The sequence below is a fragment of the Bombus vancouverensis genome, chromosome 18 (genome assembly GCF_051014615.1).
Source record: "Bombus vancouverensis nearcticus chromosome 18, iyBomVanc1_principal, whole genome shotgun sequence".
Lineage (NCBI taxonomy): Eukaryota > Metazoa > Arthropoda > Insecta > Hymenoptera > Apidae > Bombus > Bombus vancouverensis.
The window spans coordinates 4,541,238-4,557,626 of NC_134928.1; the positions used below are offsets into that span (position 1 = coordinate 4,541,238).

Consider the following 16,389-nt stretch of genomic DNA (forward strand, 5'->3'; position numbering starts at 1 on the left):
GCCAGTCTGAGATCTTTGACGCGCTCTATGTAGTCCAAAATATCTTCTCCCGGTCGTTGAAATATTGTAGCTAATTCCCCTTTATATTCGTTAACCGTTTTTCCCGGATCGAACATATCTTTTAATTTATTCCCGAAATCGTTTAAACTTATTATTTCTGTGTCTTCTATGGCGAGGAACGCGTGCCCGCGAAGCTTATTTGTTAATAATTTTACTAACTGAGATTCTTGATGCCTAGGAACCATGTTTCGTGCGCGCTCGCATGCTCTTAAAAATCGAAATACCGAGGGTCGATGTCCGTCGAACACTGGTACTGTCTCTATTGCATCTTTTAACTTAATTGATTGGGGATTAACTTCTATCGGTATTGTCGCTTGCGAAATTATCGGCGATGATACGGGTGTCTTGATTTCCTTTTTTATTTTCAGTGAACGCACATCGTCTTGTAATTTATTCATTGTTGTACTCATGTCGCGAAAATTCGCATCCCATGCTTTAAGTTTTTCCGATAACACCAAGATCATGTCTTTGTCCAACGATTTTAATTTAGTCGCCATTGTTTCTCAAATATACATCTTATTGACAAACGTGACAACCTTAGTCCTCTGTGGAGCGTATCGAACCGTTTAAACCAACTTTAATCCTCCGTGAAGCGTATCCCACCGCTGCCACCAAAATATTTACTATATATATATTAAATGTTACGTATTAGTTTATCGACATCGATCAAATTTTAAATTTAGAGTTTACTGAAAAATTTTTTTTTGTTGTTGAGTTTGAATTTAGTCTGAAGGAAAATAATTTGAAATGATATTATTGTGTATGTAATACTAGTTTAGATTTCTAATTAAATACGGTAGTTGCTGCCACCAGAAATAGTCTAAGGACTATTTCAAAATATTTTATTTCTATTAATTTCCGTTTAATAGGTAGCGTTAACTGATGCTTAATGCAACTGGTAAACGAATTTCACTTTTCGGCTAACCTGCGATGTGCAGGAATACTGGCACGGGAGAGGATTTAAGCTGGGATTAATAATTATTTGTAGTCGTTGAACGGATTTTATTTGAATGTGTAATCGCCTAGATTATTACCTATATATATATATTTCATTAACCGGATATATGTATTTTTAGCGTTGCTGGATCGGATAGGAATGTGAGATTTTTCGTCGTTTATATATATATATATATATATATATATATATATATATATATATATAAATTTATTTTTACGTTCGACTTCTTCTTCTCTTTTAGTTTCACTGTAACAGGTTGCCGTTAGAACCGAAACTCAATTCATTTCCTACGATGGATTTTGTTACCACGATCTTCTTGCTTTTCGAGTTTAATAATCGAGGATGATTCTAACGATCCTCTCTGTGTGGGACTCGTGTGATTTCGCAAGCCTTGCCCAAAGACGGGTAGTATTTTACCAACAGTGGGAGGAGGAATGCGAAGATCGACGGGTGTTTTGATAATCGAAAACACCGTTTGCACAAGCCAACACAGCGAACGATCCTTTGATTAAATTTCCGAAGGGAAATTGTTCTCCTATTACTCTCTTACAATCGCATGCGACGGTGGCAAGAATATCGGTTATTAGCAATGCCGGTATCTCTCTTAATTTTCGATTGACCCCGACGATGTATTTAATAGTCCTCTCTGTGCGGGATTTGTGTGATTTCGCAAGCCTTGCCCAAAGACGGGCAATATTCTGCCAACAATGGGAGGAGGAATGCGAAGATCAGTGGGTGGTTCAGTAGCTGAAAACACCGTTCGCACAAGCCGACACAGCGGACAACTCCTTTTTATTTAAAGGTTAAACGATGATTCTATCTTCGAAACCGTTCGCGAAAATAAAACGAGACCGATGATACGAAGTTCTAATTCGATTCTCGAGGGCAACGAAATTATCAGAGAAGAAGGAAATTCTCAAAATTAATTTTCTTACCTTGAGGAGTAGGCGCTGTCTGGCGCCATTTACCTCAGCTGCTCCGTTGGTCGTCGAAGGTTTTACTGGGTTTATTACTTGAACTCGAATATAGTTTACTATCAACGTTTACTTTATTTTTCTATTTCGATACGGACAGAACAATTTACTGACTAGATTAATACCGCAATTACAATGCGCGTTCAAGATAAAATTTTCTTTTTACTTAGTCGCGGCTCTCTTTTCTTGACGGAAAACTATAGACTCCGAAGCGCAAAATACTATACAAAATTTCTAAAGATGAGCGCAATAACGAACGTAGTAACGAAATAATTAACAAAAGTGAACAAAATAATTATAAACCGTAATAACGAAGATCGCAATAACAATGAACAAAGAATAATGTAATAAGAATATTCACCAGGATGTTAATGATGATCGATAATTGGTGAGTATTATAACGATAATGTTAATGAGTGAGCAACGTAATAAGAATATTCACCGGAATAATAAATGATAATTGAGCTTTGAGAATTGATAATTAATAATGTTCACCAGAATAATAATGTTAATCGCTAAATGATAGTTATCGAGTCTTTTTTGCTCTACGTTGCTTGCTTATTTATAATGCCGTCCCCCACGGGCTGGTGGTTCGCTGGGGGTACGCTAATGATTGTTTTTGCGATTTTGATGGTTTCCCTTTCTTGTTGTTTCCCTAGGTTTCGGTGATCGACGTTCGAACAATGTTTGCGGAGGCATTACCATCGGAAGTTCCTTATTATTATTTTTCTTTTAAACGGCTTTTGTTTTTATGTATGATAAATATATATATATATATATTTTAAATATGATATCTATTTTATGTTTGTTAAATATATGTATTTTAATTCTATATTTCCTCCTTTTTAATTGATTATATATATATTTTTACATTTGTAGTTGCGCACATATTTTATTAAAGAAAAGTGTTAACAATATGTTTTCATGATTTATTTCTCGCGCCCGACTTCCATTGATCCTTAATATTCCTGTCGCCGTGACGCGTGTAAATCTAACATGGCTGCTCATAAATGTCATCAGCAAAGTTATAGTAACGGGTCTTTAAATTTTGTTTAATATCGAAGTAATTGTCTGCCGCTCGTTTTCCTTACTCTACCGCAATTAGACATTTACTTATTAATATTGCTTTAAAGTATTGTTCGTATGAATATACGCATATATATATATTTTATGTTGTGTGTTTGTAATTCTTCGATTGCGTTATTTATTGTTTTGAGTAGTTTATTTTATAGAGTATTCGATAATATAAAACATACGCGCACACATGCATATATATATGTCGGATCACGATTCGAATTTTGGGCGCGCGACGACTCTTCATGTGGGCTAGCCATCGTTTCACAAAGCCGAGATTTTATTTACACGTATATACAGGTCTATCACTAAGCTTAACAAATAATAAGTACAACTAATAATAAGTCTAACAAACACTAAGCCTAATGAATAATACGATCTACGAATAATTAAATTAAATAATACTATTAGCAATGTTTGAGTTCAAACAAATCCACGGTCACCGGGATAACTCCTTACTAAGCGAAACTAACTTAGACGCAAATGCGATCGTCGAAAATGCTCGATGTATCACTCTCCAAGGCAATCGCAAGAATGCCAGCCTCGTGGAGATTTTTCTCCCTGTACGATTGCATTTTGTTTTCTATACCCGTTTGGAAGCATCGAGAAGGTTCCAAACGCCGTTGCTAGGCACACTCGTTGGAAGCATCGAGAAAGTTCCAAACGCCGTTGCTAGGCAGTTTCTGCCTGGAGTTTTGATTACTAATACAATGTATGTCCCATTGCATCGGCACCTCCGAGGCAACATCACACGTGGCTCGGCCCGCTCTCGAGGCCGCATGCCGCCACAACCACATTTCTCAGAAAACACATACAACCACTCCAGACCTCCGTTAGATAAAACATCCATCCCGTGACCGTGGCTACGTTCAGCGACCGATTGTCACCTCGAACCCAATCGCGCTTATTACAAATCTTAAGCAATTACAACTATAATAAAATCTAGGCTAAGGTACTAGAGGATGTTCCCAAAATTTCCAAGGAAGGGCTTCGGCTTTCCTTTCATCTCCGACATATATACATATATATATATATATATATATGTAATATCGAAAAATAAGGATAGAAATTTTTTTTTGATTACTTACAATTTATTAATATTAAATTGAATATACAGATATAAATTGAACAGAGAACGATATTTATTTAACGGAACTAAATGCAATACTCGTATCTATATCAAATAACTTTACAGTTATTTGATCACTCTCGTCACAACGAATCTAACACACACACTCTCTCTCTCTAACAACTCTATCAATTCTCACGACTCTACTCTTCGACGACTCGTAACCTCTAACGACTCTACTCTTCGACAACTCGAAACCTCTAACGACTCTACTCTTCAACGACTCAATTAGCTCTGCTCTTCGCCAATACAATCCTGCCCGGTCGTGCTCGCTCTTGCTCTCGTCCTCTCACACACACACACTTTTCGGCTCACATACTTTGGCCTCTCGATTCCTTGAAATATGAAACCGTACCTCTGTTTTGACACTGCTTATCCTTTCTCGCGTCGCTGTTACTATTTCTTTTGTAGATTATTAGTAGTAGTTTTAGTTTAGAAAATAGATTATTTATATGTTTATATAGAGACATGCATGTTTCGTAATGTAGTTCTTATTTTATAATCCTTTACCGGAATGTAGGCTAGTTTTAAGTATGTATCTTAGATTATCGATTTGAATCAATAATGTAGAATGCGCATACATTAATAGTAGTTTAGTTTAGAATATAATTTATATATTTATATATAGACATGTAGTATCGTGGACGAAAAGCCTAAGAGATATCGGGCGAACCATGAACAATGTCGCGAGAGCCGAGGCGCCGTCGAGTCCATCAATGTGTCATCGGTCTTTTCAAGTGCATAGTTTCGTAGAAAAGACCTACGTGACCCTGGCTACGAGCGTCTGCAGAACACATGTGCCTAAAAAAAAGACAACAGAATGCGACAACGGCCAGAGAGTCAGTCGAGGAGCAGAGTGCGAGTCGAGAAACAGAGTTTGCGAGTGGCGTTGCCGAGAGAGTGTTGATTGCATTTTGTGAAAGTCGAGTCGTTATCTAATTATTTAGTTGTGCTGTTTTCTGTACGTTTGGCGTGAATAGTTCAGGTTGAACAACAATCGTCTTTTTCTGTCCGATTAACATCTGTATCATCCATTCCTTGTAAATATATTATATCACGATATTACAGACATGCATGTTTCGTAATGTAGTTCTTATTTTATAATTCTTTACCGGAATGTAGGCTAGTTTTAAGTATGTATCTTAGATTATTTATTTGATAGAATGCGCACACATATATGTCGGAGATGAAAGAACACCGGAGTCTGTAATTGAACAATTGTAGTTATTCAATCCGATTGTAATTGTTCGAGAGTTGTGATAATGAGCTTGGGCTCGAGGCGACAGTCAGTCGCCGAACGCAGCCGCGGTCACGGGACGAACGCTTTGCCTAGCAAAGGTATGGAGTAATCCTATAGCTCTCCTTAAAGGAAATATTCGTGGCGACACGCGACAGTAAACATTCCAACGGTTTCTGTCCCGTGCCTCGCCACACGCAGACCCTATTCTTCGAGTAAGATGATTGCCAGATGTCGATGCGTCTCCGCAGTACATGTTCGGCTAGCCCGAGGGCCCGTTATAAATCTTAAGGTTTAGTTAACTAAAGTCCTTCAAACAGACAAACAGTCTTTGTCCCAACTACGGGAAGATAGGGGAGACATATTTTTCAACGAGCGGCGTCTCCCACTAGCAACTTTCCCTCGAAGGCGGCTAGCATCTTTTTCTAACCACCGATATGGAGATTGACCAATTAGCAGCAACGCCAATTTCCCTTACTTTCTGAACGAAGGCTTTTCTCGACGAATCCGATGATCTCGTATCCTTAGACACACCCCATTATAGTTTTCCTCTGTAGCATCATCGGGACGGGAAAGGCATTCTCGTTCGCGATCTCACTGATGAAAGGAGTAACCCTTTACGACCAGTGAATATCACGCATCCGACTTAGATTTTGTGAGTACGTTCATCTATCATCCCGTCGACCGCGGATTCGTTATTGAACCTAGGATCATTGTCATTAGTTTCTCGAGTGCCTAACTACCACGGTTACTTGTCCGGCTCTATAATAATCGTATTTGCACTAGTCAATGTCTTCTCTATTGCATAACGACAACGTGTAACCCAAACGAAGATTCGTTTCACGCCCCTAACCCTAATTCTAATGTCCGCTCCGACATATATATATTTTAAATATGATATCTATTTTATGTTTGTTAAATATATGTATTTTAATTCTATATTTCCTCCTTTTTAATTGATTATATATATATATATATTTTTACATTTGTAGTTGCGCACATATTTTATTAAAGAAAAGTGTTAACAATATGTTTTCATGATTTATTTCTCGCGCCCGACTTCCATTGATCCTTAATATTCCTGTCGCCGTGACGCGTGTAAATCTAACATGGCTGCTCATAAATGTCATCAGCAAAGTTATAGTAACGGGTCTTTAAATTTTGTTTAATATCGAAGTAATTGTCTGCCGCTCGTTTTCCTTACTCTACCGCAATTAGACATTTACTTATTAATATTGCTTTAAAGTATTGTTCGTGTGAATATACGCATATATATACATTTTATGTTGTGTGTTTGTAATTCTTCGATTGCGTTATTTATTATTTTGAGTAGTTTATTTTATAGAGTATTCGATAATATAAAGCATACGCGCACACATGCATATATATATATACGTATCCATATGCATATTTTCTTGGCGGTGTAGTATTCATACGAAATGAAATGTCGATTATTTATTTATCCTTTACCGGAATGTAGGCTAGTTTTAAGTATGTATCTTAGATTATCGGTTTGATAGAATTCGCACACATATATATATTTCTGACAACGTAACCTTCATTTTCTAATAATAATACGATATTGTATGTTTTATGTATTCGTTAAACTATTAGTAGTTATTCTTATTTCCTGTTTTATTTAGAATTGTTTGTATTATGTATTTTATTTATTGGTTGGATCTGTTAATCGCCCTCGTTTGTTAATCCTTCCTTTCGTTTCGTGATGCCGCGTGTTCGTTTGTGCATCCAAATCCTTACTCGCGTGTTTTGTATAGAATGGTTTCTTGTTCTTGTTACGGCGCGTGCAGAGCGCGGGACGTGACACCCCCGCCCCTGGAGTTCAAATTTCCATAGGAAATTTGACTGATGGTATCTCTGAGTTTGCTCAAGGCGAACGCAGGTGTCGGTACTTGAATGACTACCGGTGCTATCGATATCCCTTGAGGTTGTGCTGTTTCATCATCGATATCTCGTCTTCTTTTGAGGTATAGTAGCGGATGGGTGACTGGGCCGTATATTGCTCCACATCCGTAAGTTTCACGTAGCTGGTATCCGTGTGCGGCTATATCTATTATTGTCTTAATTAATTTAAATATTGTGAGTATTCCAAATATTGCTGCACTGACAGTTCCAAATTCCATAAAACCTGTCCATAAACCTGATACGGCAATTTTCGCTATTGTCGTTAATGTGTTTTTGTCCATCATTCCCAGGATGTTTACTGTTCCAGGGACGATTGTTTTTCCTGTTGCTCCTCTGGCCAATGTGTTCAAGACTGCAGAATTTTCTGCCGGGAACATGACGTGGTCCAGTAGTGCATCGAAGTCTTTTGGGTATATATTCTGCTCGTGGCCAATGACGATGGTGCTGAGTATCGCCACGTTTGGCGCACGTCCGGGTGGAGTTCCTTTACTTGTACTGGAATGCATTTGACTATATGGACCGCTTCTCCTACGATCAAAGCCATGTGTTTTTGGTTGTGGTGTATGCGAATTCATCGGGCGGTAAGTTTGCCAAGCTTAAAGCGTTCTCTATTAGTTTCTTCTGTGTGGTGTATCATGGTATAATGTTGTCGTTTGTCGTTTCGCTTTCGAGTTTATCAGAAATAAGAATAACCTTTTATCATCATTAATATATGTATATATATAGAAAGAAAATTTTTATATTTATATGTATTATTATTTTTTTTATTTATTTTTTTTTTATTGTTAAAACCTTGTTTTATTTTAGGTTTTATGTACATGTTATCGGTAAAAATAAATATCATGAATTCTACTTGAGTTATAATTATATAGATATATGCATACGTACTGGTAAGTAGTATGAATGAGATTTGTTTTATTGTTATAAATATATAAATATATATTATCGATAGGAATAAATATTACAAGTGTACCTTGTCTTCGAGTATATATATATATATATATGTGCGTGCAATGGTAAATACGACGACTCAATTTTATGAGTCACTTGCATTATCAATGGAAGTGAATGTCATAAATATCGCCTATTTTACAACATGCGTGTATATATATATTGGTGAACATAAGTGAAAATTATATGCATAGTTATAAATGTTGTTTGTTTACAGGTGGATAGCATCAGTACTTGGTTTCGTGGGTAGCGTACCAATACTTTACAGTTCCTCTGTGCGGATTGCTATTCGTGTTCTTCCGTCAGTCGTTCAGAGAATGGTTGATGAGTTCGCCATCAGTTCTGTACACACATATAAAAATAGTTAATATATATATAATATCATTTATATAATTTTCTTTTGGATCTGTTCCCTTGTATGAATACTGTATCTTTGTATATAATATAATATATATAATATGTTATAATTATGTTAGTTGTTATTTATTCCTTAACTCTCTCCCCTTTTCTTGTGTGTGTTTTTTTTTTTTTTTTTTTTTTTATTAGTACCTAACATTGCTATTATGATGCCGTATTATATTGCATTGGCTGTTATTTGTATGTGCGCGCGACAAATTTTTCAACATGGTCGCTCGCTTGTCTCTTTGTTATGGCGTTGGTTTAATGTCAACAGTGACGTGTTGTTGAAATAACTAATTAATTGTTAATCACTATAATTTTATTTGGTAGTGTTCTGTAATATTGTTTTGTGTATTGTGTTACCAGTTATTTCGTGTGGCATAACTTTATTCCTTTGCACTGAGTTCAATCATGTCTTGTCGCCAATATTCAGTTAGTCCATCTTGGTTAATTTCTAACCCATTTATGTGTTTATTGACCTTTCCTTATTTTCCCTATTAATTTATTATTGCATGTACTTGCTATTTGTTATTATTTTATGTAATGGAACAGTTCCTTATTAGTGATTAAAATTTATTTGTTAGATTAACATTGTCTGTAATTCTTTAGATTCTACTTATTTGATGCTGCGTCACTTACCTGGATCATTCCCACAACGTCGTCCAATTCTTCGATATGCCTTGGATACTTACTACGGTTGCCTTCAATCGTCTTATATCTGTGGCTATAAAGGTACTGTTTAATTCATTTAATTTAATATGTGTATAGTGCATTGTGTGTGCGACCGCTATTGTGCATTACAAAATCCACTTCTACATGTTAGATGTAATAATATAACAATACTACGTAGATTAATACATAATAAAATATCCTTTTACTCCGGTTATATTTATTACTAACTCTCAATTAATCTATCTTAATTATTTTCTAACCACTTTCTATCTTCATCAGCTATTTTATTCCTTCTTGTTAATCTGCGAAATTCATGCATGTACACTTCCTTGTGCGGTGATTGATTGTTTGCGAGGTGAGTTGCGCTTTCGTTGTTGTTGAACTAGCACGTTTTACTTGCAAACAGTAATTGGAGCATTCGTAATAGACTTCTTTTCCTTTTCCAAGTTTCCGCTGTCTGTGTCATTCGACGAACAATGTCAAGCCTCCACAGCACCGTGGTAACATTTAGCAATGCTGCTCTTTGCATTAAGGCTATTGAAGTTAATTCGTTCGTTTATTTCCAGCTGGTGCATGGTGTTCCGCTAGTAGGGAGCCATAACCTATTTTGCACGTAGACCTTCTTTTATGGTGATTACTTGTTTACAAGGTAACTTTCACTTTCCCTCTTTTAATTATTTACTGAATCGACACGTTGTATATTTAAACAATAATTGGAGTACACATAATAATTTTCCTTTTTCTTTTTAGGTTTTCGCTATCTGTATTGTTCGATGAACGGTGTCACACCCCCTTTTGATTTATCCATAATATAGTTATAACATTTAGTAACCTTGTATTTTGCACTGAGACAATTGAAACTAATTTATTCACTTATTTCAGGTAGCTGTCATACATTGCGTTCCACGAACAACAATCCATAACTTATACCTGCACGTACACTTTCTTGTGTGCTGATCACTTGTTCACAAGGTAACTCCCACTTTCGCTAGTTAATTGTTCATTGAGTTAACACGTTTTATATTTGAGCAGTAATTGAAACACGTATAATAATTTTCCTTTTTCCTTTTAGGTGTTCGGTATCTGCGTTATTCGACGAACAGCACTATAACATATACTACCGCACTACGTTGTCCAATGAAATCGCTTTATTCATTGCTTATTTCGATTATGCGCCAGTTTCAACTTGTTTAAGTGCACTGTTCGCGGAATCCCTTTTACTTCAATCTTGACGTTTTGTTCTGCAAGATTTCTAGCACTTTGTGTCGTCTAATATATTGATCGGAGAATTTTCCTTACTAGGTTCTTTTAGTAGATATATCGAATCTCCTATTTTAAAATCTTGGGGGCTGATTCGTCGGTCGTAATATTCTTTTGATCTTAGTTTGGATTTTATCAATTTTTCTCTTGCCATTCGTTGTACAGTGTTAATTTTATTGAACAGATCTTCGAGATATTCTGCGTATGTTGGTTCCATGTTCTCTTCGATTGTTACTTCACCAATAGGTTCTCTGGCTAGGTGTCTAAAACTAATTTGTGCGGGGAGAGTTTCGTTCCTTTCCTTCATTTTAGTTTTTATTTTGCGCCAAGACGCAGGTTTACTGACATCGATCCAATTATCCAATTGCTTGCTAATAGCATTTAAGATACAAATTTTTGAGAGTGCCGCAGCCATATTAACCCAAAAATATTTTGTATATAGTATAGTGTGATACCATCCATATTTTCCTGGGGGAATCATAAGATCAGCACTACTTACTATGTTACCTACGTCAAATATTAGATGTAGTAACCAATAAAGTATTTTTAATCCAATTATAATCCAATGGCTAGCGTATTTATTCAAGTTTTTATATATATCTTCGACTGGTGATTCCCTGTTTTCTCCCTTCTGATTTCTTTGAGCTCGTTGAACTTGCGTTTCTTCAGCTTGAAAATGTTTAGAATCCTTTTCCTTAGTTACCCTTTTTTCTTCTTCATTTACTTTATTCACAGCACCTTTATTTTTCTCTACCTTTTCAGGATGAATAGTTTTACTGGAAGTGCTTATTATAATTAAATTATTATTTATTTGTATGGAACGTTTAGGAATATTTTTGGTAGATTTGGAATTATTCTTTGAATTTTTATTACAAACCTTTTTGCTTATAGATTCTGTTTTGGATTTAGGGATAGCTATATTTTTATTTTCTATAGTGTGATCTTCTTTGCAATTTAATGATTTGGCTTTGAGTTCGATAAAGTTTCCCTCTGATGGTTTTATAGAAGTTTTTGAGTGAGATACACTCGCTATCTCTTTTCCTATTATGGTTGAGACATTCACGAAATTCGTGGAGTCTTGCTTTTGTATCTTTGCCAAGTCGAACGTGGAGAGGCAATTCGCACTTCCCAGCGGGTCCAATATCTCTGTGATATTAGGCAGTGGATAAGCGTTGCCTGTCGTCTCGTCGTTCAATTTCCTAGTTTCTGCTTCGTCTGAAGGTTCTTTGGCACTAATATTATTTATCTTGTTTGGCAACTCAGAAAATTTCTCACCCATGATCCTATCTATGGCACCGTGCGTCCTCTTATTATTTAACGTGAAATTATCCCTTATCACAGCAACGGAGTGGTGTTTGCATTGAAAAGTTGGTTGGTTGAAATGATCAGCATCTCTCCTTTGATTTAGATCTCTATCGAGGTATTTATTTGTGCGTTTTTCTTCCCAAGTTATTGCTCTTGTTTCTCTCCTGACATTTTCTTCTATTCCCGGGTTGTTTAGGTGTTTCCGCGACGGCGGTACAAATCTCCAGTCCTGGCGGTTGTTTCGGTTATAATTATTCGAAGGTGTCGGATGTTGGTATCGAAATCTATCGTTCGCTTGTTTTAATTCTCGCGTTGTTTTCACGGCTTGGCGGTACGCATCGTCCAAGGATTGGTATCCTGCTATTTTTACTCGTAAATACACCTCGTTTGGGAGCCCCTTAACGAAAGCTTCCCTCGTGTCTCGATCTATCCTATCTTGAAATACGGTGCCGTACTCGTACCTTTCCCCGTTCATTATTGCCAGTCTGAGATCTTTGACGCGCTCTATGTAGTCCAAAATATCTTCTCCCGGTCGTTGAAATATTGTAGCTAATTCCCCTTTATATTCGTTAACCGTTTTTCCCGGATCGAACATATCTTTTAATTTATTCCCGAAATCGTTTAAACTTATTATTTCTGTGTCTTCTATGGCGAGGAACGCGTGCCCGCGAAGCTTATTTGTTAATAATTTTACTAACTGAGATTCTTGATGCCTAGGAACCATGTTTCGTGCGCGCTCGCATGCTCTTAAAAATCGAAATACCGAGGGTCGATGTCCGTCGAACACTGGTACTGTCTCTATTGCATCTTTTAACTTAATTGATTGGGGATTAACTTCTATCGGTATTGTCGCTTGCGAAATTATCGGCGATGATACGGGTGTCTTGATTTCCTTTTTTATTTTCAGTGAACGCACATCGTCTTGTAATTTATTCATTGTTGTACTCATGTCGCGAAAATTCGCATCCCATGCTTTAAGTTTTTCCGATAACACCAAGATCATGTCTTTGTCCAACGATTTTAATTTAGTCGCCATTGTTTCTCAAATATACATCTTATTGACAAACGTGACAACCTTAGTCCTCTGTGGAGCGTATCGAACCGTTTAAACCAACTTTAATCCTCCGTGAAGCGTATCCCACCGCTGCCACCAAAATATTTACTATATATATATTAAATGTTACGTATTAGTTTATCGACATCGATCAAATTTTAAATTTAGAGTTTACTGAAAAATTTTTTTTTGTTGTTGAGTTTGAATTTAGTCTGAAGGAAAATAATTTGAAATGATATTATTGTGTATGTAATACTAGTTTAGATTTCTAATTAAATACGGTAGTTGCTGCCACCAGAAATAGTCTAAGGACTATTTCAAAATATTTTATTTCTATTAATTTCCGTTTAATAGGTAGCGTTAACTGATGCTTAATGCAACTGGTAAACGAATTTCACTTTTCGGCTAACCTGCGATGTGCAGGAATACTGGCACGGGAGAGGATTTAAGCTGGGATTAATAATTATTTGTAGTCGTTGAACGGATTTTATTTGAATGTGTAATCGCCTAGATTATTACCTATATATATATATTTCATTAACCGGATATATGTATTTTTAGCGTTGCTGGATCGGATAGGAATGTGAGATTTTTCGTCGTTTATATATATATATATATATATATATATATATAAATTTATTTTTACGTTCGACTTCTTCTTCTCTTTTAGTTTCACTGTAACAGGTTGCCGTTAGAACCGAAACTCAATTCATTTCCTACGATGGATTTTGTTACCACGATCTTCTTGCCTTTCGAGTTTAATAATCGAGGATGATTCTAACGATCCTCTCTGTGTGGGACTCGTGTGATTTCGCAAGCCTTGCCCAAAGACGGGTAGTATTTTACCAACAGTGGGAGGAGGAATGCGAAGATCGACGGGTGTTTTGATAATCGAAAACACCGTTTGCACAAGCCAACACAGCGAACGATCCTTTGATTAAATTTCCGAAGGGAAATTGTTCTCCTATTACTCTCTTACAATCGCATGCGACGGTGGCAAGAATATCGGTTATTAGCAATGCCGGTATCTCTCTTAATTTTCGATTGACCCCGACGATGTATTTAATAGTCCTCTCTGTGCGGGATTTGTGTGATTTCGCAAGCCTTGCCCAAAGACGGGCAATATTCTGCCAACAATGGGAGGAGGAATGCGAAGATCAGTGGGTGGTTCAGTAGCTGAAAACACCGTTCGCACAAGCCGACACAGCGGACAACTCCTTTTTATTTAAAGGTTAAACGATGATTCTATCTTCGAAACCGTTCGCGAAAATAAAACGAGACCGATGATACGAAGTTCTAATTCGATTCTCGAGGGCAACGAAATTATCAGAGAAGAAGGAAATTCTCAAAATTAATTTTCTTACCTTGAGGAGTAGGCGCTGTCTGGCGCCATTTACCTCAGCTGCTCCGTTGGTCGTCGAAGGTTTTACTGGGTTTATTACTTGAACTCGAATATAGTTTACTATCAACGTTTACTTTATTTTTCTATTTCGATACGGACAGAACAATTTACTGACTAGATTAATACCGCAATTACAATGCGCGTTCAAGATAAAATTTTCTTTTTACTTAGTCGCGGCTCTCTTTTCTTGACGGAAAACTATAGACTCCGAAGCGCAAAATACTATACAAAATTTCTAAAGATGAGCGCAATAACGAACGTAGTAACGAAATAATTAACAAAAGTGAACAAAATAATTATAAACCGTAATAACGAAGATCGCAATAACAATGAACAAAGAATAATGTAATAAGAATATTCACCAGGATGTTAATGATGATCGATAATTGGTGAGTATTATAACGATAATGTTAATGAGTGAGCAACGTAATAAGAATATTCACCGGAATAATAAATGATAATTGAGCTTTGAGAATTGATAATTAATAATGTTCACCAGAATAATAATGTTAATCGCTAAATGATAGTTATCGAGTCTTTTTTGCTCTACGTTGCTTGCTTATTTATAATGCCGTCCCCCACGGGCTGGTGGTTCGCTGGGGGTACGCTAATGATTGTTTTTGCGATTTTGATGGTTTCCCTTTCTTGTTGTTTCCCTAGGTTTCGGTGATCGACGTTCGAACAATGTTTGCGGAGGCATTACCATCGGAAGTTCCTTATTATTATTTTTCTTTTAAACGGCTTTTGTTTTTATGTATGATAAATATATATATATATATATTTTAAATATGATATCTATTTTATGTTTGTTAAATATATGTATTTTAATTCTATATTTCCTCCTTTTTAATTGATTATATATATATTTTTACATTTGTAGTTGCGCACATATTTTATTAAAGAAAAGTGTTAACAATATGTTTTCATGATTTATTTCTCGCGCCCGACTTCCATTGATCCTTAATATTCCTGTCGCCGTGACGCGTGTAAATCTAACATGGCTGCTCATAAATGTCATCAGCAAAGTTATAGTAACGGGTCTTTAAATTTTGTTTAATATCGAAGTAATTGTCTGCCGCTCGTTTTCCTTACTCTACCGCAATTAGACATTTACTTATTAATATTGCTTTAAAGTATTGTTCGTATGAATATACGCATATATATATATTTTATGTTGTGTGTTTGTAATTCTTCGATTGCGTTATTTATTGTTTTGAGTAGTTTATTTTATAGAGTATTCGATAATATAAAACATACGCGCACACATGCATATATATATGTCGGATCACGATTCGAATTTTGGGCGCGCGACGACTCTTCATGTGGGCTAGCCATTGTTTCACAAAGCCGAGATTTTATTTACACGTATATACAGGTCTATCACTAAGCTTAACAAATAATAAGTACAACTAATAATAAGTCTAACAAACACTAAGCCTAATGAATAATACGATCTACGAATAATTAAATTAAATAATACTATTAGCAATGTTTGAGTTCAAACAAATCCACGGTCACCGGGATAACTCCTTACTAAGCGAAACTAACTTAGACGCAAATGCGATCGTCGAAAATGCTCGATGTATCACTCTCCAAGGCAATCGCAAGAATGCCAGCCTCGTGGAGATTTTTCTCCCTGTACGATTGCATTTTGTTTTCTATACCCGTTTGGAAGCATCGAGAAGGTTCCAAACGCCGTTGCTAGGCACACTCGTTGGAAGCATCGAGAAAGTTCCAAACGCCGTTGCTAGGCAGTTTCTGCCTGGAGTTTTGATTACTAATACAATGTATGTCCCATTGCATCGGCACCTCCGAGGCAACATCACACGTGGCTCGGCCCGCTCTCGAGGCCGCATGCCGCCACAACCACATTTCTCAGAAAACACATACAACCACTCCAGACCTCCGTTAGATAAAACATCCATCCCGTGACCGTGGCTACGTTCAGCGACCGATTGTCACCTCGAACCCAATCGCGCTTATTACAAATC

The 16,389-nt window shown here is 36.5% G+C and overlaps 2 protein-coding genes across 15 annotated transcripts in view; one reads left to right on the forward strand and one right to left on the reverse strand.

Moving 5' to 3' along the window:
• LOC117165626 (uncharacterized) overlaps positions 1-16,389 on the forward strand; it is a 97,584-nt gene that overhangs the window by 16,678 nt on the left and 64,517 nt on the right. For 13 of the 14 annotated variants that reach the window (XM_076626254.1, XM_076626253.1, XM_076626256.1 and 10 more), the window contains one exon: positions 9,315-9,437. In XM_076626254.1, the coding sequence (XP_076482369.1) occupies positions 9,315-9,437 (123 nt within the window). Of the gene's footprint in view, positions 1-8,161; positions 8,246-8,523; positions 8,670-9,314; positions 9,438-16,389 lie in introns of those variants that run through there. The other variant, XM_076626263.1, reaches the window with a different exon arrangement.
• Positions 2,045-15,727, reverse strand: LOC143303988 (uncharacterized). The gene is made up of 2 exons (XM_076626250.1): positions 8,856-15,727; positions 2,045-8,648 (listed from the first exon to the last, which is right to left on the reverse strand). Exon 1 carries the CDS (start codon positions 12,976-12,978, stop codon positions 10,630-10,632), a length of 2,349 nt encoding a protein of 782 aa, XP_076482365.1. The 5' UTR covers positions 12,979-15,727; the 3' UTR covers positions 2,045-8,648; positions 8,856-10,629.

Excerpts from the sequence above, each read along its gene's own strand:
- LOC143303988 (XM_076626250.1), bottom strand. The coding sequence starts at position 12,978 with ATGGCGACTAAATTAAAATCGTTGGACAAAGACATGATCTTGGTGTTA.